The sequence below is a fragment of the Myxocyprinus asiaticus genome, chromosome 10, assembly GCF_019703515.2.
Source record: "Myxocyprinus asiaticus isolate MX2 ecotype Aquarium Trade chromosome 10, UBuf_Myxa_2, whole genome shotgun sequence".
In the NCBI taxonomy this organism is placed as follows: domain Eukaryota; kingdom Metazoa; phylum Chordata; class Actinopteri; order Cypriniformes; family Catostomidae; genus Myxocyprinus; species Myxocyprinus asiaticus.
Window position 1 is genome coordinate 33,742,541 of NC_059353.1, and position 27,718 is coordinate 33,770,258.

General features: G+C 38.1%; 1 protein-coding gene across 5 annotated transcripts; it reads left to right on the plus strand.

Annotated features, from left to right (window-relative positions):
• The first annotated feature begins 122 nt into the window (after positions 1 to 122).
• On the plus strand, positions 123 to 27,695 carry LOC127446753 (putative ATP-dependent RNA helicase an3). Of its 5 annotated transcripts, none has more exons than XM_051707937.1 (19): positions 123 to 504; positions 1,897 to 1,948; positions 4,129 to 4,176; positions 4,831 to 4,890; positions 9,228 to 9,404; positions 9,492 to 9,627; positions 12,586 to 12,699; positions 12,849 to 12,948; positions 13,075 to 13,210; positions 13,871 to 13,968; positions 14,082 to 14,183; positions 14,283 to 14,443; positions 16,775 to 16,919; positions 17,046 to 17,190; positions 22,999 to 23,180; positions 23,258 to 23,375; positions 24,547 to 24,700; positions 24,790 to 24,914; positions 25,014 to 27,695. In XM_051707937.1, exons 1-19 carry the CDS (start codon positions 460 to 462, stop codon positions 25,103 to 25,105), a joined length of 2,190 nt encoding a protein of 729 aa, XP_051563897.1. In that variant the 5' UTR covers positions 123 to 459; the 3' UTR covers positions 25,106 to 27,695. The 5 variants fall into 5 exon arrangements, with proteins under 5 accessions (XP_051563897.1, XP_051563898.1, XP_051563900.1 ...); XM_051707938.1 differs by having other exon boundaries at positions 4,834 to 4,890; XM_051707940.1 differs by lacking the exon at positions 4,831 to 4,890.
• The last annotated feature ends 23 nt before the right edge of the window (positions 27,696 to 27,718 follow it).

The window sequence follows — 27,718 nt, forward strand, 5'->3', positions numbered from 1 at the left end:
ATCTGCTAAGAATACAGAAGTATATATTATCCTCCAGGAAAAAATATTTTTCTGTCACATGTCATGACAGGAGGATCTCGCGATACGTCCTGCGCAGTGACGTCTTTCCTCCTCCCGCTGATCCAATGGCATTTAGCCTGAAGCTCACAGTTACAGCATACACTGGGCTGCCTTCAGCACAGCGGACAGAAGATAGAAATATCGTGAACGAAACTTCACATTTCGGAATTTTGGTTGGCAATACAAAGACCAGAGGGCGGATAACGTACACTTAATTATCTCTTAATATTCTTTATCGGCGGTCTGCCACAAAAAGCCCTCCAAGAAAGAAAGGGTTTGAAGAAAAAAAAAAAAAGCAAGTGACGTCGTTGTAAAAGGAGACTTGGCTGAAATCCTTTAGACAACAAAGAAAAAGCTTCTGTGAAATAAAGGAGTAATCCTTACTTATTCTTTTTAGTTATGAGTCATGTGGTCGTCGACGGTTCACACGGTCTAGAGCAGCAGGTAGGCTCTGAATTTGTTTAAGTGTGAGAGGTCTTTAATCGGTTTGATCTGTTGGGTTTGACACGCAGGCTGCGGACCAATACCCAGTGAGCTGCCTTCATAGATAGCAGCATTCCTAACATCGCGACGCCTCAAAAATGCTGACTATGTAGGTAGCTCCCTAGGTTTTGAGACGCAGTCGTAGGTCCTCGTGTTATATGTATTTCAGTCCAATACAGATATAAAATTCAAGAAATTTTGACATGGGAAATGACTATCACTAACATATTTGGTATAAAGTTCATTTTCTGTTAATATTTATTTTTTACTGTTTATTTTTATTGTTATTTTTCTGCATTTCGACAGCCGGCACGCCAGAATCAGAAGCAACATTGAGCATTTTCATTATTGTAACACCAAATAAAATGTTGTCAGGTTATATAAAGACGGTCGATATTTAAAATCGCAATTTTTAAACGCAAGCCATCGAAATATGTCGGACATTTTCACTAAAGAGTTTGTCCGACCGTGAATAAGGCCCGTGTTGACCACGCAACAGGGTTATAGATTGAAGGTTTTTTTTTTTTAAATTTTTATTTTTTATTTTTTTATCATTGAACACCTTGATGTTTATAGTTATGTTTAAATACTAATTTGGCAATTTCTAGATCATTTGCTATATGAATCAAAAACCTATGCAAAATGTCTTTTGTATCATGAACATATATAGGCAGTAGACTCGACTAGGGCCAATACTTCTTGCCAAATATTTATTGTTGAAGGAGCTTTTGAAACGATACATTTTACATTTGTTTAAAGGAATGATCTGAGTTAAGTACAAGTTAAGGTCTATTCTGTCGATTTCCATAGAAAGTAATAGCTGCTCGTCCCTCACTTTGTAAAAAAAAAACAAGCAAAATTCACGTGCGTAGTAATACATTCATAATGGGGAGGACTACTTTTCTAGGCGAATGAACATCTAGTTATGCATTAATGACGTTATTCCCGTGTGTGGAGTTTGTTTCGTCTGTAAACCTGATGTAAATAGCGCTAGAGTCCCCCCTAATGACAGGAGTTTTCACAGACATGGTTGCAGCGTGAACCATTTATATGTATCCATTGATCATGGTTTAAATAATGGGGTTTGTGTGCTTGCTTGTATGCCCCTGTTCCATTGTAAGATAATTTTAAACAGGATTTTGGTTTTTGCAAACTGGGGGACAAGGCAAAATAATTTTCTGTGGTCATCTACAGCATATCTGGCATTGAAACTTTACATTTATTTAAACTGGAACATTAAACTTTGTGCTGTTTTCTGTATTAATATTGGGTGGTTTGCATGGGTTAGCTGTTGGAGGTATACCATTAATATACACCTGTACATTGACCCACCAATCACTTTCTGTTTTTCAGCTTGCTGTCTTAGACTTGAACTTAGCTGATGGACAGGGTGCAGGCTCTGGTCGTAAGTGTATTTTTATCTCATGTTTTTATTCAGAGCGTCTCACATATTCAGGCATTCAATCTGTTTTGTTGCATTTGATCTCTGTAGTTTTTTGAAGCTGACAGACAATTTCTAGAATTGTCAGTGTTAATGTACATTTAATGGGGTTGTTCAACCAAAAAATATACTATTATCATTTACTCACCCTCATGCCATCCCAGATGTGTATGACTCTCTTCTGTTGAACATGAAGAAAGATTTTTAGAAGAATATTTCAGCTCTGTAAGTCCATACAATGCAAGTAAATGGGTACTAAAATTTCCAAAAAGCACATAAGTGCTGCATAAAAGTAATCCATAATACTCCAGTGGTTAAATCTATATCTTTAGAATAGAGCCTGACCAATACCGATTTTTAGAGGGGGAAAATTCACCAATTACCGATATGGTGGCCGATATAGGTAATTTTTGAGCTGGAAGGAAAACAGACCTTTTCTATGTGGGTTTTTTACCGATTTTGCACCGATATGACTATGCAAAGGTACTCAGAAGGCTGCTTTCTTAAATATTTTTATCAAAGAATATTTGACATTATTATTATACATTGTCAACAAATTCTAGAAATGAATACTGAGAAAATAAAGAATAAAAAAAAATACAATAAATAGCTTAATAAACATCAGTACTGTATGTTTAGTATCAGTCAGTTGCTGACCATTCAAATAAAGAATAAATCAAAATAAAATAAATAGCTAAATAAACATCAGTATTACTGTTTAGTATCAGTCAAATGCTGACCATTAAAATTAAGAATAAATAAAATAAATAGCTATATAAACATCAGTATTACTGTTTAGTATCAGTCAATTGCTGCCTATATTAATACTGCCGAGTCAAGAGATAAACAGCGGCAGCGGTGTTACACCGTATTCTGCTATACAAGTTCAGTAGAAACTTTCAACGGTGGAAAACCAGACTTTTAAATATTACATTTTGTAAATGCAATGACTGGAATTGTTCTGTTGAATGGGGTACCAAACTGTGAATCCTGAACAAAACAGTTTGGTGAATACACGTTTACACATTAGCTTCCACTCAGCTGACAACAATGAAAGCAGCTACGTGATTATCTAGTTAGCTATAAGCTCGTTGTCACTGAGAGTAAAAGACAGACGTTGTCTATTTTAATTTACAGCATTGTGTCTCACCAATTAGGTAATAACATAGCGTGAAATCAACACTCAACAGACACAATCCACCACCGCACCATTGTCTGCTGAGCTGCAAAAAGATGCTCTGATGTTTACCTTTCAATCTGCTACATTACTTACTGCACTGACAAACTATAGCTGGCTAACATAGCAAACAATAGCAAAGATAAATGAGTGGCATGGTTGTCAGGGACAGGGTTAATGTTATATTAGTATCATTGAAAAGGGAAAATGATGGGGTCGTTGTTTATTAACTTTCCAGTATGTATTTCACAAACTAGTTAAAAACTTACTGTGACGACACACAGCTGAACTCCACCCTGTCTGCAGAGCCATCGTCAGCTCAGCTCTGTAAACAATGGAGTCGGAGCACGCTCTGCTGGACAAACTACGCTATGACACCAATTCTAAAGCATTGTTTTCTGCTTTATATGTTATGAAAAAAGTTATATATACCGATATATCAGTCGGGCACTACTTCAGAAGCAATATGGTAGGTGTGGGTGAGCAACAGATCAATATTTAAGTCCTTTTTACTGTCAGTTCTCCTTCCTGCCCAGTAGGTGGCAAAATGCACAAAGAATGCGAATCGCCCAAAAAAAAAAAAGAAGAATGTGAATGTGAAAGTGGAGATTGATGGAAAAAAGGACTTAAATATTAATCTGTTTCTCACCCACATCTATTATAGTTTTTTTTTTTTTTTTTTTGAAGATATGGATTTAACTGCTGGAGTCGTTTGGATTACGTTTATGCTGTTTTTATGTGCTTTTGGAGCTGTAAAGTTTGGTACCCATTCAATTGCACTGTATGGACCAACAGAGCTGAGAAATTGTCCTAAAAATCTTGATTTGTATTGAGCAGAAGAAAGTCACACATCTGGGATGGCATGAGGGTAAGTAAATGATGAGAGAATTTACATTTTTGGGTGAACTATTCCTTTAAATGCACTGGTCCAAAAATTTTATTTAAGTCAGTGTTTCTTTTCTTCCAGACCGTTACATTCCTCCTCATTTGAGAAACAAAGACGCATCAAAAAATGGTATGTTATGCTGGTCTACTTTAATAATCCAACGATCCACTATATTTAAATGTATACTGACATATCTAGCCCATTGCCATGTCCAAAGTTCCAAACATTTGATTTGTCTTGAAACAAATCAAACATTCCATCCACAATAAACTCTCATGCAGATGGGAGTTATTAGCCTTTTGAGGTGCTGGGAAATTTTTTGGGATATCCATTTTTGAGAATTTTCTTCAACTTGTAGAATTTGCAAAATTTTACTGTGTCATTTCAAATTGTTAGTTAACAAACAAAGATACTTTGATCTGCACTGCATTTCAGAGCTTCCAAGTAAAAACCAGTAAAATAAATAAATACTATGGAATTGGGTCTTTCCAAACATTATTTTTGAATTCTTTCAGAGCCTAATTGGATGAGATTTTAAGTAGTACAAGATAATTAGTATGTTATGTGTATTATTTTTTTTTAGAGCTTTTTTAGATTAAGTTGAGACAAAAAATAAATTTATTACGTTAGCAGAACCAGATTTTGGTGTTCAAATTGACACAAGCCACTCTCCATTTAATGAACTAAAAGAATGATTCACAGGTCCTCTTGAAAAATCAATGCTTTGTTATCCGTTATTGAGTTTCTTTCTACACTTTGACTTCATTCTTGTTTTTTCCACAGCAGGAAATGCTTATTTCTCTGGTAGACAGAGTGGTTATTCAGTGGCACCATTACAGAGCTGTAAGTCTTTGTCAGGTTCTTCTGAAGGTGCTTTGCTTCCAAGATGCATGAAAGTTTAATTCTATGCCTTCAGAGCAAATACTTTTGTGCTGAGTCTATTGAGCCAGTCATTTAAAATCTGTTTTCTGAGTGGTGTGAACCTCACACTTAAAACTGAAGGAGTAATTTTTGACTTTGAGTCTCTGAACCTTTGATCGCTTTGTTAGACTGCTTCCCATGATAATCCAGCAGCTGTGGTTGCTTGCATTCTTCTCTTCTTCTTTCTAATGGACTCTCTGATTGTAAACAAATAAGAATGAGGCTGATCTGTGAGAATGAGCACACACACTCCTTTGAATGCTTGGTAATATTTAGGCATCTTTTTACCATATGAAACCCTTCCCCAAGTTTCTCACAGACTGTATCCTCATCCTGAGGGAAACCACAGACACAGGCATAACTATCCAGCTGGATGGAATGACTTTAGGACTGGTAACTATTAAAATAAGCCTGCATTTCTCTTGCGTTCCTCCATCTCTGATGGAATGGGTTTTCTTTTAAGTGCCCTATATGGCTCTGCTTAGGTTCCCAGAGACATCCGTCCCAGGAGCTTTTATTTGATCAAACCTACACTGGTGGCTGGTCAGACAGAGGTGGTATATCTCCATGCATGTGACTTTTGCAACACCCCTGTGTACTGCTCTAATCCCTGTGTGATGTCACTGCTTTATAACTAGACCCTTGCGGAGGGAGGGCTGAAGTTTGTAGACTTTGCTCGAGATGTGTTCTGATGTCACATATCAATGGCATGCGTAAATGTGTTTTTTTTGTATGTATAGCTGCTGCATTGTCTTTGCACAGCAGAATACTTGCTATAGTCAGATATTTTACGAAATATATTATTGGTGTTCTATTTTCCAGCCATTAGTTTTAAAGGATTCTGACTCAATTAAGGATCCCAACCAAAGCAGTTCCACATCTCCGATTACCTGCTGCCACGTGGAATGTGTAGTTTTATAGTTGCCTAGAAATGCCATGTCCAATTCTGATGCGTGTTTCAGTGTACATTTATTGCAAGATCTATGTTAATTTAATTTTTTCTTAAAGGGATTGTTTGCTGTTCACTTCTACTGCATTTGTTGTCTGCTTCAAAGGTCTATGATAATGTAGTTGTTTTGGTGATTCCTCATAAAATTTTTGGAGGTGCATGTTGGCTTTTTTATTATTTCCAAAAAGCACAATCAACAGTGATTGTGCATTTTGGAAATAAGCTCTAAGATGTGGCAGTCTAAAATGCAAGTTTAGTTTTTGGCCTGTTTTTGTGGACTAAAATAATGAAGAATGTTTGTGCAGTATCCAGTTTCAAGAGTGCAGCCCCTGCTAATTACTGTGTGTGTGTCACTTGCAGCCTCTCCTGCGCGTACAGACAGCAGTGTAGCCACCGATGAAAATGAGGACACAGCCAGTGTTATCAGCTGGGCTGATCGCTGTGGTAAATTTGAGCATCAGACAGTGGCATGGCTTGGCCTGGTTTAGTGTTTTTGGACAGCAAATTATCAAGCATTTGTGCAGCAATTTATATATGCTCCAGGGCTGTGTGTGTATGTTTATTCGGTAGGGCTGGGCGATATATGAAATAATTCAGGATATTTTTACAATGATTTGGTTGGCAATGTATAACTAAGCATTATCACGAATATCGTAATGATTTTTGGTTGACCCATATATTACAGAGGCCAATAAAACGGGCGTATTTAGTATTTTAAAATTATCGGCATCGGGCGATTAGTTTATCAAGCCACGGCAGAGCTGGGAATCGCCTGCTTGACATTTAAATGTCCAATCACAGTTTGTTTTGTTGTTACCTGCCATCGTGTTACCACAGTAATAGATCGGTATGCAACACCGTTTCATTTAAATGGTCTGCATATCAGAGCCGCGATAGATGTGGATGAGCTTATGATGTTAAATTGGTTGCGCGTTTCATTCTCCCTCTCCTCAGTTACCTGTTACTGTCTTGTTTAATGCTAAAAAAAAAGCAAATATCAATAAATCTGCAAATATGCAGATATCTCCTTTTAAACAGATTTAATTCACAAACCTCAAAAACTTGAGCAAATCTGGTGTTTTCCTGTTGAGCGTTCATATTTTCCTCTGAAGCACATTAAAATAGCCTGGATCAAAACTCTGTTCCTCGAGCTCAAGAATGTTGCATGACGGCCAGTCCATGACACTCCAAGCAGGCGATCTGCACCAAGTAAACTGGAAGCGGTCAGAAGATTGCTGCTCTTGCTAGATCCGCACAAGCACATGAGAACAGCTTCAAAGTAAAAGTGTTTCACGTTCACTATAAGTAAATGTCATATTCACCGTGCGTTGTATGTACAAATTGTTTGTGAGAAAATGCGATTGCTAATGCACACATACCATCCGTGGTTGCTGGACTACTGTGTGCACTGTTATTTTCTTCTTCCTAATGTACCATTTCTTTGTGCAAACAAATTGGTTAAATGGGAAAACTAAACAGAAACTAGGAGAAACTGTGAAGACTGTGCTCATAATAGTTTTCTATAAAAAGTGTTTTATTCTACATGGTGTGGGTCTTCCCCTTCAATGTGTTTCGTCATGTTGAAACCACATGACCCGCGGTGTTTCACTCTCTAGTATCTGCCGCCTGTGTAGATACTCTTGGCTATGCTTAGAACAGTATTGTTTGGTGACGCGAAGAGCGAAAAGAATCGGAATGAGCTTTATTGCCAAGTATGCTTACACAAGGAATTTGTCATGGTGACAGAACACAATGGAACATTCTTATTTATCATGCTGTAGCAGCAGAGACAATGGGAGATCCAGTAGCTGTACTACAGAAGAAGCAAGAAAAGGTCTGGAGCAACTTGCTTCAAGCAAGAAGATAGAAAGACCTGCAAAGGCAAAAAACTAGTGTAAACATTGGTAACGGTAAGGCATCTATGTCTTCATTCATTTAGTGCAAAGTAGCTTGGCACAGTAATTGTTGTGGATTTTGTGTAAACCATGATGTTGGTTGCTTGGAAATAAAACGAGTTCTTCAAATACAGTATTCATGGACATGCTAAATTTGATAATCAAAAACAATTGTAATCTTTAACATTCTGTATCGCTAGATAATTGAGGTTTATTTTATGCTAAGCAGTTTTCTAATAAAGATAATAACTGTCTTTAGAAATAACGTGAAATGTTGATAGTCTCCAAAGATTATTGATATGGGGGACAATAATACAATAATAATCTATCCTTAACAGTAGAATCATGTTCACTTGATTTCTGACGTTTGCTTTGAGGCAAAGCAGTTATATTATAGGAGTAATAAATAACTTTAGAAATGATCTCAAATGCCGACATTTTCCAGATGCAAATGATATTCCAAAGCTGATGGGGGCAGCAGAGACAATCATGCTGATCCACGTTGAACACCACTGTCACATCGGTGCTTAAAGTACACGAAGAAGAGCAATGCTAATGTTAGCTAGAGAACTACTGAATGACCCTTTAACTTTAGTAGCAAAAACACAGATTTGGTAAATTGGATTAATTTCCATGAAGAGATTTAGGCTGTCCATTTTAACATTGATTTAAAACATAATGGTTTTCATTTCCATCTATTGTAATATTGGTGCATATAAATGAAATTGATTAAAGAGATAATCTAGTAACAAAATATCAAACATGCCTTGAATAATTTTAACTTTATTTTTTAAATATTCTCTCTCTTTTTACTGTTTTTACTTGCATTACAATTTTTTGTCTTTTTGGCTACAATGGCTGTTGGATCAAAATGTTCCTATGATTTAAAGAGAATAAAAAAGCAGAAAAATCTCTTTATTTTTTTAGCTATATTGCCCAGCCCTAGTGTTCACCACCCTATTTGATGGGTACATTGTACTATGAAAGGTCACATGGTATGAGTTTGTGGAGTGTGTGTGTCTTTATTCCTTAAACTGGATATTCCTCCGCAAGAGAGAGCTGATTGAGTCACCAGGATTACTAAACGAGTTTACTTTTGTTACTGGTGTTTTTTAAACGCCAGGGCAGCCAGCTCTGCTCAAAGATGACATTGGTCTCTCTGTTCTTTTGATCTTTTCAAGCAGTGCCATGGACCTGTTCGTCTAGTTTACAACTGACTTTAATTGTTCTCTTTGCTGCTGTAGGAACAAATAGCTTACTGGCTTTTTCACATCTGCCACTCACTCAATCATCACCACTGAAACCTGTGGATTGTATGGTCTTGGCTTTGAGCTCCCCTTCCCTCACAGTTATAAAATAGACCCCCCCCCCCCCCAATCACCTGATCTTATCTACCTCCCTGTCTTTTGTAACAGATTCTCCTGGATGGGATGGTGGTCATAGCAATGGTTTTGTTAATGGGTACCATGACGGTCGTATGAATGGTACTGCAAACTTTAGTCGTGGACTTGCTCGCAATGACAGAGGAGGACGTGGTGGCTTTCGTGGGAACAGGAACGGTGGTTCCTTCAACCAGCCAATGCACAATGCAGGTGAGAGCCTTGCACCAATTTTGAGACTAGAGAGATTGATTGCAAGGTGCAGATGTTTTAATCATCCAACTTAACATGAAATTGTAGGTTATGGCACTTACGAGAACAAAGATGGAGGCTGGAATTCTGTGGTGAGCAGAGATACCTACACCAGCTTCGGAGGGCGTTCTGACAGAGGCAAGTCTGCGTTCTTTAATGACAGAGGAGCTGCATCAAGAGGAAGGTGAGGAAGTGTCGCAGTACTTCATATTACATAATACGAAGTTTGTAATAATTCTGTAATTTATTTGTAGTAATAGTCATAATTCATACAAATAATACATAAGGGTGTAAAAATGCATCAGATTTTTTCTGATGCATCGGTTACTGAATTTAAGAACCTATTATAATTACCATATTAGTACCCAATGTGATACATATAGGACTGGGCAGTAAATCGATGGATATTTATTGAGGAAAAAATTCCTCTCGATGATGAACTTCTGAGTAATTTTCTATATTAAGCTTATGTTCTACATAGATGATTGGATCAGTTGCGTGCTGCTAAAAAACGCAAGCAGTTTGGCAAAGTTAAACACACAATTAACAGAGTCAGTCATTAATTCGGCCAGTTAGGAAGTATTGGCTGTCTAGTGGCTGCATATAGTGCATCATCACTAAGCACTACTGTACTAGCTTTAGCACTACTGTCATATAAACGGGTAATGAGGCTAGGTAGCTGGTACCTAGCTATCCACCTAATTTAATATCGTTGTGTACTGAACAAGACAGCACTGACAATGCGATACAGCAATCGACTGAACATAACAGCAACTCTGACATCAACGCCATTACTGTTTTTTATGTACTATTTAGTACAAATGTCTTGACACAGGCAAGAAAGTATTTCTTCTTGTGTTATTGGCGGTTGGCAATCCAGCTTATGGTGCATTACTACTATCTATGGTGCTGAAGTGTGGAGTGTCTCAGTCTTTCAGTCGAGTCAGATGTCAGCTGAAGATGATGAAATTGGCGAAATTTCATCAGAAAAAGGTCACACACCTTTTTTAGGATTAAATCCTAAACTGAGTGTACTACTTGAACTTCAAATTAAAAGGTAGCTTGCCTTGTGGAGTTTACTTGTAAACAAACAAGTTATGTTTGCATTTATTCTTGAGGTCTAACAAACATGTGGAATGCATTTCCTTCCCCATTAATGGTATGTTGTGATAAATATTGATATCAAAAGATATGAAAATAAATATTTTGATCATATTTTTGGCATATTGCCCAGCCCTAGACACAGATACTGTCTCGGATTACACAAGCCTTCTCACTACAGACACGAGCATGCAAGATTAAATGGAAAAAAGCACACTTTGAGTTAATGCTGTGGAGTTCACTCCCTGCGACCCTACATAGGATAAGCAGGTAAATTGATGGATGGATTCTGCCGAATTCGGCTTTCTTTGTCATTATTCTAAACTGTTTATGTCCATTTATCGAAGTTCATTGTCTTTGCTTCACCAATTACGATATATTATGTTTATATTGATTTATATCTCCATTAAATGCGTTGTTTCTCCAGAAAATAGTTTAACCACGAATACTGCACAGCTTATATAAAGGTGAATGAGCGAAATTACTCACTGGTTCACGTTCTCTCTTTTATAGTGAATGCCACATAGTGCACTATATATATATATAGGGAACAGGGAGCAATTTAAGACTGTTCTTAAGGGAACTAACCAGTTAAAAGCTAATTGCCAGTTGATTAAAATGACCTCTGATTGGTCAATGCAGGGCTCAACATTAAGCATTGTAATATACTTTCCTTTGGACAAGTAAATTGGTCATTCATTTGTCCAAGTAAAAAAGTTACTTGTCTGGAGAGAAAAATTGATGTTTTTTCAATTGCGGTGTAAATACAATATTTTCATCAGTATTACTTTGTAATAAGTGACACAGGCCTAGGCTATATCACAAATATAGCCGGTTATTTTTTAAGTTTTAATCAAATTTTCTTTCACTTGCCACTTCAAAAATCCACTTCCCAGACAAGCGTTAATGTCCAGCCCGGCAATGACATGTGGCAGCCATGAAAAGATAAAACTTTCTTCTTAACGTGCTTGAGAAGCAGAGCTGCCTCCGTTCTGACGCCTCTCCCATTGAAAATTAATAGGGAACTTGTAGATACAGGTTTTATTCGTAATTATTGGTGCAATAAATGTTAACTTTACATGATATACAAATCTTTAACAGTTATTCTACAGTTTACATACTGTCCGTTTGTGTCTATGTTTGCATCGTCATTGTTGCATTTTATTCATATCAGATCTTTAATGCATGTAATATTATAATTTCTTTTTTATACAGTATATGCAGCCACACAAGCCAAACCTCTTTGGTCCTAAATGCATCTCAGACTCTAGTGCTCAATCTGGTGGATGTCTGTGATGTCGAAATTAAGAACGTTCTGTAAGAACTTTGAATCTTTTTTTCTGCATAATTTTGACAAATTATGAATCTAAAGTAATCAAATTGGATCGAATTGAATCTTGACCAAATTTCAGATTTCACGATACGTTGTAATCGTTAGGTAAAAAATCATAAACGAATCATTGTCAGTGCAAATATTTGCACCCCTAATAATATATGACCTATATAATATTATTATTATTATTATTATACATATTATAACCTATATTTAACCTTGAGTTATTAGTGCTGCTTTCTAAGGTGAACATCGCTATTACAATTGCTCATACATTGCCATGCACTGTTTGTGCTAGACACATGTATTCTACCTCAAATAATATTTGTTGAGAAGTGTGCCATTAATTTAAGTGATCGGACTTGGGATTTTTGCATGGCAAGTGAAAAAGTTCCATAGACTTGTGTTGGAGGCACCAGAGCCGTATCTTGGGATGACAATATTATTGAGACTTGGGTCGGCTCTTTTGACTTTGGTCAGTAAGCAACTGCTTAGAAATGCTTAAGCAGACACCCAAGTAACCAACAGAACACGCTAGCAACTGAATATGAATGCCCAGGCAACCACCAATAAAATCTAATCATGGTGGCCATTTTAGCACAGGCTAGCACCACTCACATTTTCTTCAGTAAACGTAAAAATAAATTTTTTATAATAGTACATTGTTAATCTGAATATGGGCTATAAAGAACAAGTAATTCTTGTCAGGTATGAGCGTGGAGGCTTTGGAGGAGGAACAGTAGGGAACAGTCGTTGGGTTGAAGATTCCAGAGATGAAGATGACTGGTCAAAGCCAATGCCCCCCAATGAGCGACTAGAACAGTGAGTGGCCCGCTGCTAATTGCACTGTGTCCTGTGTCTGATAGAATCCATCTGTCATTGTGACTAAGCTCTTGTTCTCTCTCTCTCTCTCTCTCTCTCTCTCTCTCTCTCTCTCTCTCTCTCTCTCTCTCTCTCTCTGTGAATGACAGTGAGCTGTTTGCTGGGAGCAACACAGGGATTAACTTTGAGAAGTATGATGACATTCCTGTGGAAGCCACTGGGACAAATTGCCCTGGGCATATTGAGAGTGTAAGCCTAAAGATGATAGTTCCTTGTTGAATCAACTTCCAAATCAAAACAAATGAGGTAGAAGACAACTTATGAAATTCATCAAATGATTCACTGTGTTTAGATGTTTTCTGTTTTTGTCTTCAGTTTCATGATGTGGACATGGGAGAGATCATTATGGGCAACATCGCCTTGACCCGCTACACGCGTCCTACTCCTGTTCAGAAGCATGCAATCCCCATCATCAAGGCTAAGAGGGACCTGATGGCCTGTGCTCAGACAGGTGGGTCTTTAGGCAGTGGGTCATGGGGTTTGGGTGTCACAAAGAAATGTCTGCACACTTACAGTGTTCCCAATTATATTGCAATGTTTTGATCCAATGAATCTTCGTGATGGGGCTTGTGTGCCCTTAGTCTCAGCCACAGACTGCATGCCCAGTGATCGCCTGATCCATTTTGTACACAAAAATGGCAAGTGCTGACTGATATTATCAGTTCAAAACTGATAGCTAGTTTCGACACAGTTGATGGGTGTCAGGCTGTATGGTAATGATCAAAAGTATTTATTAGTCTACTGGGAAATAAATTAATGTTTACAAGGTGTTGTGTTGCTACAATGGCAAAGTCAGCAATGAAGAATACCTCTAAAGTGCCTCAAAGGATGTGAGGGTTCATGGCATTAAATATTTGAAAGATATGAGAATAATATGTAATATACATTTGCCCCCAATTAAAGCAACCACAGTTTATTGTTAACATGTTAGTCAGACAACTTGTTTCATTTTTGGCCAGATTAAACTGCAATGTGGACCAGACTTTATACCGATTGTCAGAAGTCTAGCGCTGTAAGAATAGGGTGCCCACTGAGTTTGAAAATGCAGTGTGCAGCTGGATAAGAGCAATTTGAGAGGTTGCTTCATCATTTGTATGCTCTGTCTACTCAGGCTCAGGGAAAACTGCAGCCTTCCTGCTTCCTGTGCTGAGTGAGATCTACACTGATGGGCCTGGAGAGGCACTGCAGGCCACCAAAGCCAGCACCCAGGTTCTGCAATTACAAAACAGTTCAATTTAATATACGTTTTTAGCCTGAAGTACAAAGTTTAGTTGTGAGTACAAGAGTTTGTGACTTAGAGTTTTGTTTTGGTATTCCTATAGCAGGAGAATGGAAAATACGCCCGCCGTAAACAGTATCCCATCTCTTTGGTCCTGGCTCCAACCAGAGAGCTTGCTCTTCAGATCTATGACGAGGCCAGGAAGGTATGTTTGACTTGCTGTAAACCAAGTTGTGCCAGGGTGTAAGTAGTTAATATTTAAAACGTGTTTTTTTTTTTTTTTTTTTCTTCACTACTTCTGCAGTTTTCTTACCGCTCCAGAGTGCGTCCATGTGTAGTTTATGGAGGCGCAGACATAGGTCAGCAGATTCGTGACTTGGAAAGAGGCTGTCACCTGCTTGTGGCCACACCAGGCCGTCTGGTAGACATGATGGAGCGGGGCAAGATTGGCCTGGACTACTGCAAGTAAGTGTTGTGTAGAAAATTTGTTCACTCACTCTCACTTATGATAGAGATGGCTGAACATCAAAATGTGAGGAAGCAAAAGAGTTTTGGGGCACTTAGCTGAATATCAATCATAGGATGAAAGTATGAACTTAGACTATAGAACAGTCTGCAGATCAAAGATTCAGTTATTTTATTCAGACATTTTAGATTTAAGTGAGAACAGGCATTGCCACCAAAACCAGGACTCGTTTGAGACTCAACATGAATTCATTAACGCAATTTATTAAACAAGTAATGTATCGGGTTTAATACAAGTTAAAATCTACTGACAGTGTTTGTGGCATAATGTTGATTACCTCAGAAAATTTAGTCTCATCCCTCTTTTTCTAAAGAAGAAAATAACGTTTAGTAAGGCACATAAAGTTAACGGGTACAAAACACACACAGTTTTAAAAGTATAGCTGTAATACTTAAACATAATACGTGTTAACATGGCTGTAGTGTGATTAAAATTGCTTACCGTGGCTGTGTAAAGTTATGCAGTATTTCATCTTCGTTGTCATGACGATGTAACAAGTAAACCCTGTAGTCCTAAATCCCGATATCTTTCACATTATGTAAATTATACTAAAAAGAGACTTGACGTGACTGAGTTTTCATCATTGTATTCTGTTTTTGTAGAATCCATCGTTATCCTGTTGTTGATCAGACTCTGATAATACGCAATGGAATATGTGCATCTAAACAAATAGCTGCTTCATTGTTTAAGGAGCGTTAGAGTAGCAGAACTGCGACCAAGAAGCCTGCTCGGTCCGGTTATGGTCAGTGGTCCATTCTGACAAGTTATTCCGATCTCACCGCAGTGTATAGTTTAAAAGTCTGTTCTTATTTCTGTTCCGCGAGTACTGTTAAACTTGTGTTGAACAGTCAGGAACTGCTGTTACATCCGTGAGTGTTTTTGAATTCTCTGCTGTAATGCAATCTCATGCAGAAAGCTGGCAGTTATTCCCTGTCTTAACCTCGGGATACATATCCCGAGGTTACCAGAGCTTGCCAGATCCAGCTCTGGTCCTGCCTGATGTCCAACTCCGCTCCTGCCTGATGGTGTTGCTGAGTGATTATGACTAACTGCAGCCTGTGCCAGCCTGATATCACTTCAGAGGACTTCACAGAGGATGAACTGATGCCAGCACCAACCGTCAGACATGGGATACTTCACTGGACACTTAAGATGGACTCCACTGGAAATTAATCTGCCACAAGCTTACAGTCGAACTGCAGTGCACCTTACCCTGACCTCTGCCTGCATCACCTTGGTCAAAGGATGGACTACACTCTTAAAATGGAATTCATAGATAATAAATTAATTGCCAGCTAAAGCCTTCATCAGCCAAATAAAAAAGACAATGCATCTGTTTGCACTTCCGAAGTGAATTAAGAATGTAAATTCTAAGAATTTAGTCTTTAATCTTACAGTTAATACAAAAGCATTTTGTTTAAACATTGGCCCCTAAAACTTACTTGCTTGTACTACACATAAATATTCATGCTGTTCAGAAAGAGGGGAACTGGCCCCCACAGTGAGCCTGGTTTCCCCCAAGGTTATTTTTCTCCATTAAACAACATCTTTTGGAGTTTTGTGATCTTTGCTACAGTCACCTTAAGCTTGCTCACTTGGGGTCTAAATATAAATATATATATTTTTATTTATTTTAAGGTGCAGTTTACAATCTTTTTTTTTTATTTTTTTTTTTTTTATTAAACCGCACTGTTATGACTCAAAGGCATTACTACATTACAGCTTTTTCTGTTGAAGCATAATTGTCTGTAAAGCTGCTTTGAAATGTCTGTTGTGAAAAGTGCTATATAAATAAAAATGACTTTTTGGATGGAAGTGTTCCTTCTCATGAATTATGTAAAGAAATGCTCAGAATCTAACGAAGTAGACACGTGCTCTCCAACCAATCAAAACTCAGACTTTACGCATATAACTTACATTTTGTGATGGTGCTACAACTTTCATATTTAAAACGGAACAACGAAATAGCTTTAAAAAAAAAAACTACAAATAAACAACGCTGGCCTTAGTATTAAACGATGAGTGCTATCATTGTTTTCATTAATGTGCAACATGTACATAACTTTTAACATCTCCAAAAAATATGTTTTGGGGTTTCATGACCCTTTAAAGACCTGGACTGGTAACGGAGAGATTGATAGTTCAAACCCTGCTTGAACTCAATATTGTGTCCTTAAAGCACAAGTTGATCAGGAAAATGACAGAGAGAGCAACACCTAAAGCTTTAGTTCTAGTATACATCTTGGTTGTGAGAAATGTACTCTTTGTAGATATCTGGTGCTGGACGAGGCAGACAGAATGCTTGATATGGGTTTTGAACCCCAGATCAGACGCATCGTGGAGCAGGACACCATGCCTCCGAAAGGTTCTCGCCAGACCATGATGTTCAGTGCCACCTTTCCAAAGGAGATCCAGGTATGCATAAAGTTTGCGTGAGACATGCCAGCAAGTCAAAAATCCTATGGACCAGGATATTAGCAAGGATTTTTTTCATCCATACCATTTTTATTTTTTTATTTTTTTATTTATTATTATTTCAAGATTCTGGCTCGTGACTTTCTGGAGGAGTACATCTTCCTGGCTGTAGGGCGTGTGGGCTCCACCTCAGAGAATATTACACAAAAGGTGGTTTGGGTGGAAGAGAATGACAAGCGCTCCTTTCTCCTTGATCTGCTAAATGCTACAGGTAAGACTGCCTCTCCTCTGACATTTTATGACATTCTTGGCTCCGTGCTGGCTTAAGGCGCGGTCACACATACCAATCACAGTTCTCAAATAAACATGGTTAAATCAAATAATTGCAATCAGGTGATGTAAGTACGACAGGCCTAATTGAAATCCTCTTGTGTTTTTAGTTTACAGTTTTATTGTAGGTCTACTATTTTAACCATACCAAAGTGTACTTGCATTGTCTGAGGCAGATTTAATTTTAATATAAAAATATAGCTGCAAGCAGCGATTTAATGGGATTCAAGCCTTTAAGGTCCTTTAAGTACACATGTAAAAGATATTAAGTATTAATTAGACAGTCTGTTTGCAGCTAAAACAATAAGTGCCTTAATTTTCAGAAACATCAGGTTAGGTAGCACAGATGTTTTGTCTTTTATAGCACCACCAAGAGGCAGAGGTACCCAGTTTTTTTCATGTGTCCTCAAATTGACCACCTACATAAGTGTTTTAAATTTGGTGACTACTCATTCTGTTTAAGAGTTTTAACCATTTAAGAAAAAGTAGCCACCCTTACTTTGTGCGTTTTGTTGTACTGTTGCAACAGTGCATCGAAAATTCAAACTTTTTGATAATTATTCAGATTGGGACTCCAGAGATCCTTTCTGCACTGATTTGTTTCCGAACAGGTGAACGGCCTAGGACTAGTTCAAATAGCTGCTAAAAGTTGATTGGTCGATGGTGGCTATGTTTTTCAAGATATGCGACTGTTCTCCTAGAACTTGATGGAAACTTGGACAAAGACACTGCATGCACAATTTCATGTCAGTCAGACCAACTTTTCCATAGAGCCATTTTTAGATATTTTTATTATAGCGCCACCAAGAGGCAGAGATACGCATTTGTGTCCTCAGAAAGAACCCTTAACTCTCGCTCGAGTTATAACTGTCGTTATCTTGCATTTGCATGCGGTATGGGCGAGAGTGTTTAATTCGGACATTTATTTAAATGTTGCTTGGAGCATATGGCTGAACCCAAAGTTATGTAATAAGTCCCCTTTCTGCTGGACAGAGTGGATTGTAAGGGAGGTTAATACGCTTGGTGACCTATATGAGAGTGGAGTGTTGATCCTTTCGAAAATTTGGTTCAACATTTTGGGATTCCCAGATCTCAATTCTGTAGGTATTTACAGCTGTACCACTTGCTTTGTACTATTTTTGGGAGTAGCATACACCCCCCTAAAGCGGCAGATACTCTGGGAGTGGTGATTACTTTTGGAAAAGGCCATGAGGCATCAGTGTATTACTCCCTGTTAATTCAGAGTCTGGGGGATGAGCTTTAACTTCTCGAGATTATGGAAGAAATATTTAAACTTGGTATTGGAGGAGGGAGTCTGGGCTAGGATTCTAAAAAAAACAGCATCTCTGCATCTAGAGATGCAATGGTGCGCCTTATGCAATTTAAGGTTTTACATTGATTCTATTGGACCCCCTGTAGATTGTATAGGCTTGGTCTTAAAGACACACCCACCTGCTGGCGATGCCAGTCAGAAGATGGGGACACAACACATGTTTTTTTGGTGGTGTGTTAAGATCCAAGAATTCTGGTTGAGGGTTCAGAGATATTTGTGTGACGTATTGGGCACTCAAATTTCATTTTGCCTCAGACTCTGTATTTTAAGGAATGGGGCGGTCATTAGTATAGGGGATAAATACATAAGAAACTGAGTCCTAGCCAGTGTCATGATCAGTAGACAGATCATTCTGAGGGGATGGAAGTTGGCTGGTGCGCCCTCATTTCGGGAGTGGTGCACAGAGATGGGCAAGGTGGCAGCATCTGAGATGTCAGAAGGCTGGTCAAGCTGGGGGTGTTTGATATGAAGTGGGGATGCTATCTGACCTTTTTGGAGGGCTCTTGGGGAGGGGCAGTGGAGAGGGATTTATAGTTTGAATGTGTTTTTTGTTTTGTGTGTGTGATTTGGCTTTGAACACAGGGATGTTTGTTGGGGGATAGGGTGGTGTTGAGGATTGGGAGGGGGAGGGGGAATAATGGGGGTTAAAAGTTGATTCTGTGCATTTGTTTTGCTTTTCTGTGTCATGTGTTGGAATCAATAAAGTGTGTTAATTGGAAAGAAAAAGAGTTATAACTGTTTTAGTAAAAGTAGCCATGCCCACTATGTATGTTTTGTTGTTCTTTTGCGATGATAAATCCAAAGTTCAAACTTATTTTGATAATTACTAATATTGGGACTCCAGAGAATCTTTCTGGACCACTGGTTTGGTTCCGATCGGGTGAACGGCCAAGGACTAGTTCGAAAAAGTAGTTTTGTTAAATAATCTCAAATATTTAATGAATGATTTGATTCATACCAATGGTACTTTAGGCAAAGTTGTTCAGAAAGAGGAGGTCTATCGTAAAATATGAATAAAGTGTTTCTTTGTGAAAAACAGCCTTATATCGATTTACTTGCAATTAAAATGCGACAGCGCCTCCCGGTGGCCCTTTTTCTTTTTTTTACATTTTGCACAGACAAATAGGCCTACCATGTTTCGTTTTAATGTGTTTTTTTTATTTATTTTTTTTTAAACTTGTCAAATAGCTGCTAAAAGATGATTGGTCGATGGCGGCCATGCTTTTCAAGATATGCGACTGTCTTCAGAAACCTTGATGGCACCTTGGACGAAGACACTGCATGCAAAATTACAAGTCATTCGGGCCAATGGTTCCATAGTTTGAGCCATTTGACTTAAAAAAAAAATTTTTTTTTATTATAGTGCCACCAAGAGGCAGAGATGTGCAATTGTTTTGGTACATCCTTAGAATGACCCCATACATATGTGTACCAAATTTGGTGACAATCTCATTCCATTCAAGAGTTATAAGCATTTAAGCAAAAGTGGCCACTCCCACTACGTACGTTTTGGTGTACCGTTGCGACAAACGAAAGTTCAAAAGTTTCTTTGATAACGTTTCATATTGGGACTCTGCTGAATCTTTTTGCACTGGTTTGGTTCGGATCGGGCGAAAGGCTTAGGACTAGTTCATTTTTAATTTTTTTCAAACAATCCAAAATAGCAGGAAAACGGAAGGGTTGGATTAAAAATTGTTTCTAGGCCTTATGGTTCAAAAGTTGTGGCCCAAAATGTGAAATTTTCTTGTTTTATTCGCTGTAGCGCCCCCCCATTGGCCGATCAGGATGAGTCCATGCGCCTGAGTAGCGAGCAATAGTACTACCATCCCACCATATTTCATGTCTGTAGGCCTTACAGTTTGGTCTGTACGATCAGTTTTAGCTGATTTAGCTGATATAATAAATATAGCTGCAAGCAGCAATTATCGGGGTTCAAGCACCATAGGGCCGTTAAGCCCATGTTCTGGACTATATTAGGCATTTCTCAAACATTTTGCAACAAAGACAATGCACAAATTGCATACAAAATGTCAACTCAATTGGAAAAGCGGCAACGTTGTTACATCCACTTTAAATGTTGTCATTGTTATAGCGCCACCAAGTGGCCGAGCCCCATTTCTTTGTATGTTTGTCCTCAGAATGAGCCCTTACATAAGTGTGCCAAAATTCTTTTTAAGAGTTACAGCTATTTAAGTAGCAGTGCCTAAGTCAACTACATATATTTTGCATGGCAAGTTATAATGGCAAGTGATTTTCTAGTACCAAATTAGCATTTAGCATGATTACTCAAGGATAAGGTGTAGGAGTGATGGCTGCTGGAAATGGGGCCTGTCTAGATTTGATCAAAAATGACTTTTTTCAAATAGTGATGGTGCTGTTTTTTGACATCAGTAATGTCCTGACTGTGCTTTGTGATCAGCTGAATGCCACTTTGGTGAATTAAAGTACCAGTTTCCTTCTGAAACAGAGAAATCTGTACATTATTCCAAACTTTTGGCCACCTGTGTGTGTGTGTGTGTGTATATATATATTACTTTTTTTCAAAAAGGAAGAAAAAAAAAATACCTCTATATGTCAGATGTAATGGGTGTTTAAGGATAAAGTTGTCTGTTTTAAGTGTTTCTCTTCACCCAGATTAGTTCAGTGGTTCACAAAGCAAGTTTGAAAATTGTGCTAACAAGATGCAGGCCAATTAGTTATTATAGGTCACAGCCCAAAATGTATTTGATTATGTCTTCAGAACGAATTGAAATATCCATATTCTTTTGATACATTTTTGTCTAGAGGGTCTGTAGTTGATGTATAACAATTTTTGTGCGAATCAAAAAAACGGCCTAGGACGAGATAGAACAAGTAGATTTAAAAAAAAAAAAAAAAAAAAAAAAAAATATTTGTGAAAAGTTTTTTTTTTTGTGTGGGAATGGAAATTCAAGTGACCATATCATTGTGGGGCACTGGTGGATTCAGAGAGGCTACAAATTTGTATTGTAGCCTATACGGTTCCGGAGTTATAAGCAAAAATGCGAATTAGCTAATTATACCGCCACCGTGTAGCCAATTGTCAAAAAATGTGATATGCGGCTTCTAGTTGACACCCTGCTTGTGTACAGTAATTGCCATTCCCAATACAGATTATAAGATGCTGAAATTTGATTGGCCGTTGGCAGCCATTTTTGTTAATTTGACGAATCAATTTAAGAATGTTGGCATTTGAACCAAAGAGGATGCATATTTAATTTGAAATTTGTCGCTCAAACGGCTGTAAAGTTATGACTTTTTTTTTTTTTTTTGTTGTTGTTGTAGTGCCCCCTAGGGGAGAAATTGAATGAAACTTTGACGTCTTCTAAACGTCCTGTTGACTATGTGCACCAAGTTTGGTTAGTTTTGGAGTTTGTGATTGAGTAGATATTGGTCAATTACTCAAATTGCGTTAAACCGAAGGAATTGTATCGTTAATATCTTCAGAACGATTCCACGTATCAAAATTCTTTTGTTTAATTTTTTGTCAGGGCGGTCTGCAGATGATGTATACCAAATTATGTGCTGATCGGACAAATGGTCTAGGAGGAGTTTGATTAAAGTTGGTTTTTCATAAAATTCTAAATGGCGGAAAAAAATATAGACCGAAATGAAATCGGACATTTAGTAAATCTTATAGCCCTTACGGTTGCAGTGATATGAGTCAAAAAGTAAGTGTTTATTATAGCGCCATCTAGGGTCAGATTGGTGTGCGTTTGTGCGCCTGACTAGTGGGGGGGATTTGGGATCATCCTGTTAAGTTTGGTGTCTCCACGACTTAACGGTCTCTGACGCCCAGACACTTTTATGGCAGAAAAAAAAAAGAAAATGAAGAAAATCAGTACAATTACAATAGGGTTCCAGCAGCTTTACTGCTTGGCTTCATGAAAATCAATACAATTACAAAAGGGTTGGCCCCCTGATAATAAAAGTGGAACCCTACAATTACAAAACGCGCACAAAAAAAAACCTACTCCCAAAAGGCATCAATTTTTGAAAAGTTGTTTTGGGCCACAATAATCAAGAAAAAGTACTGTGATATCCTGGTGGGACTGATAAATTAACATTTCTAATTTTAGTTCATTTAACTGACACAACTGTAGCATGCAAAATAAATTAAGAAAATATTTTAGGTGCATTTCTAATGTGCTCATAAGCATGAAAATGCAAGCACTGGCTCCTTGTGAACCTCTCATCTGTATCCATAGCAACACAGCACAAAACATTTAGATACACACAAACAAGTTTTGTCGGTCAGTGTTCCCATGCCCACATTATCTAAGCAAGGAATGTTGCTGAGGGCTACTGTAAATTAGTGAATTCAGGCAAGCTACACTATAAAATTTTGTCCCCTTAACGACAATTCTCAACAATCTTGCTGTCTCTTTTTACTTGCAGGAAAGGATTCTCTCACACTGGTGTTTGTGGAAACTAAGAAGGGTGCAGATGCTCTGGAGGACTTCCTCTACCGGGAGGGCTATGCTTGCACCAGTATCCATGGCGACCGCTCTCAGCGCGATCGCGAGGAAGCACTACACCAGTTCCGTTCTGGCCGTTGCCCTATCATGGTTGCCACTGCTGTAAGTACAGTGTGTGAGTTCACTGTTAGACTGTGGTTTTCATCTAGCTCTTTTTACTCATGCTTTTGTCTTTACAGGTGGCTGCACGTGGACTTGACATTTCCAATGTGAAACATGTGATCAATTTTGACTTGCCTAGTGACATTGAGGAATATGTCCACCGCATTGGCCGTACAGGCCGTGTGGGAAACCTTGGTGAGTTTTGTTGTAGCTTTGGGAAGTACAGTATTCAGACACGCTTGTACACTAATGCTTCACTTAAAAATGTATGAATGTCAATGCATTTGATAAAAAAAAAAATTCAACCCAAGAGACATCTGCTAACAAATGGTACTAGAGCTTTTCTCAGAGCTAACTTCACTTTTGAGAATTTTTTTTATATTACTTTAAAAGCAGCTGGTCTCAAGGTATTTTTTTAGTGGATGTATGAAGTCAGTTCCCCTGAAGTTCACACGGGTGTCCAAGCAGAGCAACCACGGATGTAGATCATCACATTAACTATGGACATATTTCAAGTTATCAATGCATCTATTGTTTAATCGTTTTAAATCTAATAAACTACTTTTTGTGAAATATTTTGCTTAAAGTGATATTCACCCAAAAATGAAAATTCTCATCTTTTACTCAGCCAGACTCCAGTTGTTAAATTAATGTCTTCTAACGGTCACTTTGGGTGAGAAACAGATCAATATTTAAGTCCTTTTCACTATAATTGTTTACTTCCAGTCGCTCTCCAAAGTGCGTCCACTAGGTGACTCTGTTCACGCCGCCTCTCGCTAACGCAAGAGCACTGGCATGTTCAAATGAAAGCAAAACCAGTGAAGCTTGTGAACAGCGTTTTCTTGTTAAAAAAAATCAATATCGAGCTGCACTCCAGTTGTATTGGGTTAGTTCTCGTGTGAACATGCTGACCCGCTTGCTTCATGCAAGAGGCGGTGTGAACGGAGTCCTCTTGTGGACACGCATTGGAGAGCGACTGGAAGTAAACAATTATAGTGAACAAACTACGATTTTCTGTGCTTTTTGGAGCTTCAAATTTTTGGTCACCATTCTTGCATTGTATGGACCTGGCTGAATTATTCTTCTAAAAATCTTTTTTTTGTTCCACTGAAGAAATAATGTCATGCACATCTGGGATCGCATGAGGCTGAGTAAATGATGAGAGAATTTTCATTTTTGGGTGAACTATCCCTTTAAAGTATGTTGTGCTCTCTCTTTAAAATAAGTGCCACTTGATTTTATATTTTGTTATATAATGCAAAGACATCAAGTGTCCAAGTACTTTTCTTGGGCCACTGTTTAGGGTGTACAGTATTTTGTTCGATATTTGCCAAAACATATGCTAGAGTACTCAATTTATTTTCAGGTTTGGCCACCTCCTTTTTCAATGATAAAAACAGCAACATCACTAAAGATTTGCTGGACATACTCGTGGAGGCCAAACAGGAGGTTCCTTCCTGGCTTGAGAACCTAGCCTATGAGCACCAGCACAAGAACACCACCCGTGGACGCCCCAAGAGGTAGAGAACCATCAATCCATTCCAGATCTCCATGTTGGACTTTTGAATTTTCCAGGTCTGTGATGTTATTCTCTGGCTTTGCTTTGCAGGTTCTCTGGTGGCTTTGGGGCCAGAGATTACCGGCAGATGGCTGGGGGTGGGAACACCTTTAGCAACCGCGGTGCTCGCAACACTGGTGTTCATGGAGGTACCCGAGGTTTTGGAGGCAATAAGGGTTAGTTTCACTAGAAACCCCATTTGTGTCAGTGGAGATTATTTTTGTATGAGAAAATTTTGTTTTTTAAAGTAATTCTGACTGTAATATCTAATTTAGGTGGTTTTGGGAGTTTCGGTAGTGACAGCTACGGGAGCAACTATGGAAACTATGGAGGAAACTACGCCCAGGTTGACTGGTGGGGCAACTAAATAGTTTGCAGAGGGTCCTCATGCCAAACTAGCTGAATGGAAACCACATGTTATCATAGCCAGACTCTACCCTTTGTGAAGCTTTATGAACTCGGTACATTACACGCTCTGATTTTCTGCCGACATTCTAAAGGGAGCTGATACAGAGGAAGATCTGCAGTAAAACTAAAGCAGGCAGACATGGATGCCCTCTTGTGCATTTGATATAGAATATTACAACACCTAGATTTTCAACTTTTTCTTTTGTTTAAAAAAAAAAAAAAAAGAGGATCATTTGTATGTGAATGTACTGTGCCTTTTTGAATATAGACAGGAATTTAGTTTCATTAATTTCATTGAGTGAACTTGGCCAAGAGCTTAATTTGTTTTTTGCTGTGAAGGCGTTTGAAAGCTTGTACTTAATCAAACCTTGGCAAACACTCGGATAATGTGGCTCAAATGCGTTGCTGTTCCATTTGAACTTCAAATTATCACCGATATCATGAAGCCAACAATACAAGCCACAGAACTAAAACACCATCACAGAAGCTTTGCAGTTTAAACTGCTCTGTGAAGCAACTGTCACAAGGGACAAATAGGTCTGACTTATTTTTGTTTCGCTCACTCTATCCTGGATAGGCACCTATTTAGGGACATGGTTGTCTTGAAAAAGGCCATTCCTGTTGTGATTTATTCATGACAAAATATTGGAAAACACTCGGTGTTTGAAAATTCAAAATGCTGGAACTTACACCACTTGTTTTAATTGACTTGACAGTGTTATGGCAGCTAGTAAGAACCACATGCTAGTCACTGTAAGTGGGCAGCATTTTTTGTTCCTTTTTTTTATTTTTTTTACTTGAAACGTTTTAGAGAAGCAGATGTGATTTAAAAAAAAATGACAAGTTTTTTTTGATAAAATGTTTCTTTATAAATGTCAGAAAACAAAAAATGCCTGCCAACCTGAAAGTGAAGTTCAAACAGCTACTAACGGACCACAGAACCAAAGCGGCCGTGCCTTTCGAACATGACCGCTTTGGTCAAATACGCATGCTAGTGTTTTGTTTTTTGGTCAAGAAGAGAAGACAAATGAATTGTCACAGGCTTTGTTTCAATACAAACGTCCTCTTTTCACGCTGCGTGGCAGGCATGGCTCCCTTTTTCAGAGGTGGAGGCAGCGTGAGCATTCATTTTGAGGCATTGGCAGATCTGACCCTGGAATTTGTTGGGTTGGGCCTGACGTGAGTGCAGTTAGACAGGCAACCATTTTAGCTTGTGTTGGGCCAAACACCAGGTGTTCTCCTAGTGGTACACAAATGCTGTCAGCTCCTGAAGTTCATCAGATTAGATGTGAACTATACTGCTGGCCAAGGAGCCAGTTTTCTGCTTTTCTTAAAAGGAAGTATTTGAATAGAGGAGAAATAAGGCATTTAACGTAAGTGCAATAGATTTTCTTAAGTGAGTTGTGCCTTGAATTCTTTTTCTTTTTTTTTTTTTTCTTTTTTATTATTGATGAATTCAATCAGATGCACTGACAGTATTGAGAACTTCAAGTTGAATGGTGCTACTTAAGTTAGGTCTTGGCCCATGTATGTTGTGCCCATCACGTTTTTACAACGTTCTTTTATTGCACATTTAGAGTTTTATATCTTGAGTGCATGTGCTCAAGCTTCCAAATCTTGTGTAAGGACATATGATAAATGCAGCTTGTTTACAAAAGGTGAAGAGTTCTCAATATTTACCAGGATTTATTTGGGACCAGGGCGATCAGCAGTGGGGAATTTAGCTATTTGCACACAGATTTCTAGATTCTACTTTTGCTGCTAGTTTTGTGTAATTTATTAAGCATTTTTTGAGAAATATTTATTTTTATAAGCCTCAAAGTGATTCTTTGAAAGTTTCAAGAAACTTGACCAAAAGACAATATCTAAACACTGGCACTTGAATGTTGAATGTCACCTGTATGCGTGAAATTTCTATATTTCGGGGTAGTGTGAGCTTTTTAATGTTTCAGACATGTTGGACTCAGTCAGTATCCTCAGCTGTTAAAGGTCAAACGGCCGCACATCGCTATGGAATTACCAATTGGCTTTCAAAATTCGAAATGGGGGAAAAACATGCCAAGGTTTGGAATAAAATGTCATTTAAAAAAACAAACCATTTTCGTAAGTATCTGTGCAAAAAGTGTCCAGATTCTACAAATGTTTTTTTTTTTTTTTTTTTTTTTTCTGTCTTTCAGATTGGCATTTGTTCTGTTGAAGTTTTTTTTATAATTATTATTTTTAGTCAATGTCTGGCACATGGCAATCTTAAACATGTGGTTAATATCTATTGTATTTGCATAATGCCAACTCTGGGATTCGTGCTCTCAGGAGAAGCTGCAAGTGTCTACGCTAGCAATAAATTTAACTGTATTTGAAACACTGAAATCATACTCCCTGCCCTCCATTCAAACTGAAAGAGGTAATTAGCTTGCTCCCTGAGAGGACACCAGAGCTCTTTAGATTTAGAATTTGCTTTATGTTGCAGCTTAGAAGCAAGGCACTGCATGAGAAGACTCGGATGTGCGTTAATTGTATGATTTTACCAAAATAAATGTTTCTGATGCAAATTCTTTATAAATCAAGCATGATT

Coding starts and splice junctions, on each gene's coding strand:
- LOC127446753 (XM_051707937.1), top strand. CDS start 460: ATGAGTCATGTGGTCGTCGACGGTTCACACGGTCTAGAGCAGCAG. Junction 13,969..14,081: donor CCACCAAAGCCAGCACCCAG/GTTCTGCAATTA, acceptor GTATTCCTATAG/CAGGAGAATGGAAAATACGC. Junction 23,181..23,257: donor CTATCATGGTTGCCACTGCT/GTAAGTACAGTG, acceptor TTGTCTTTACAG/GTGGCTGCACGTGGACTTGA.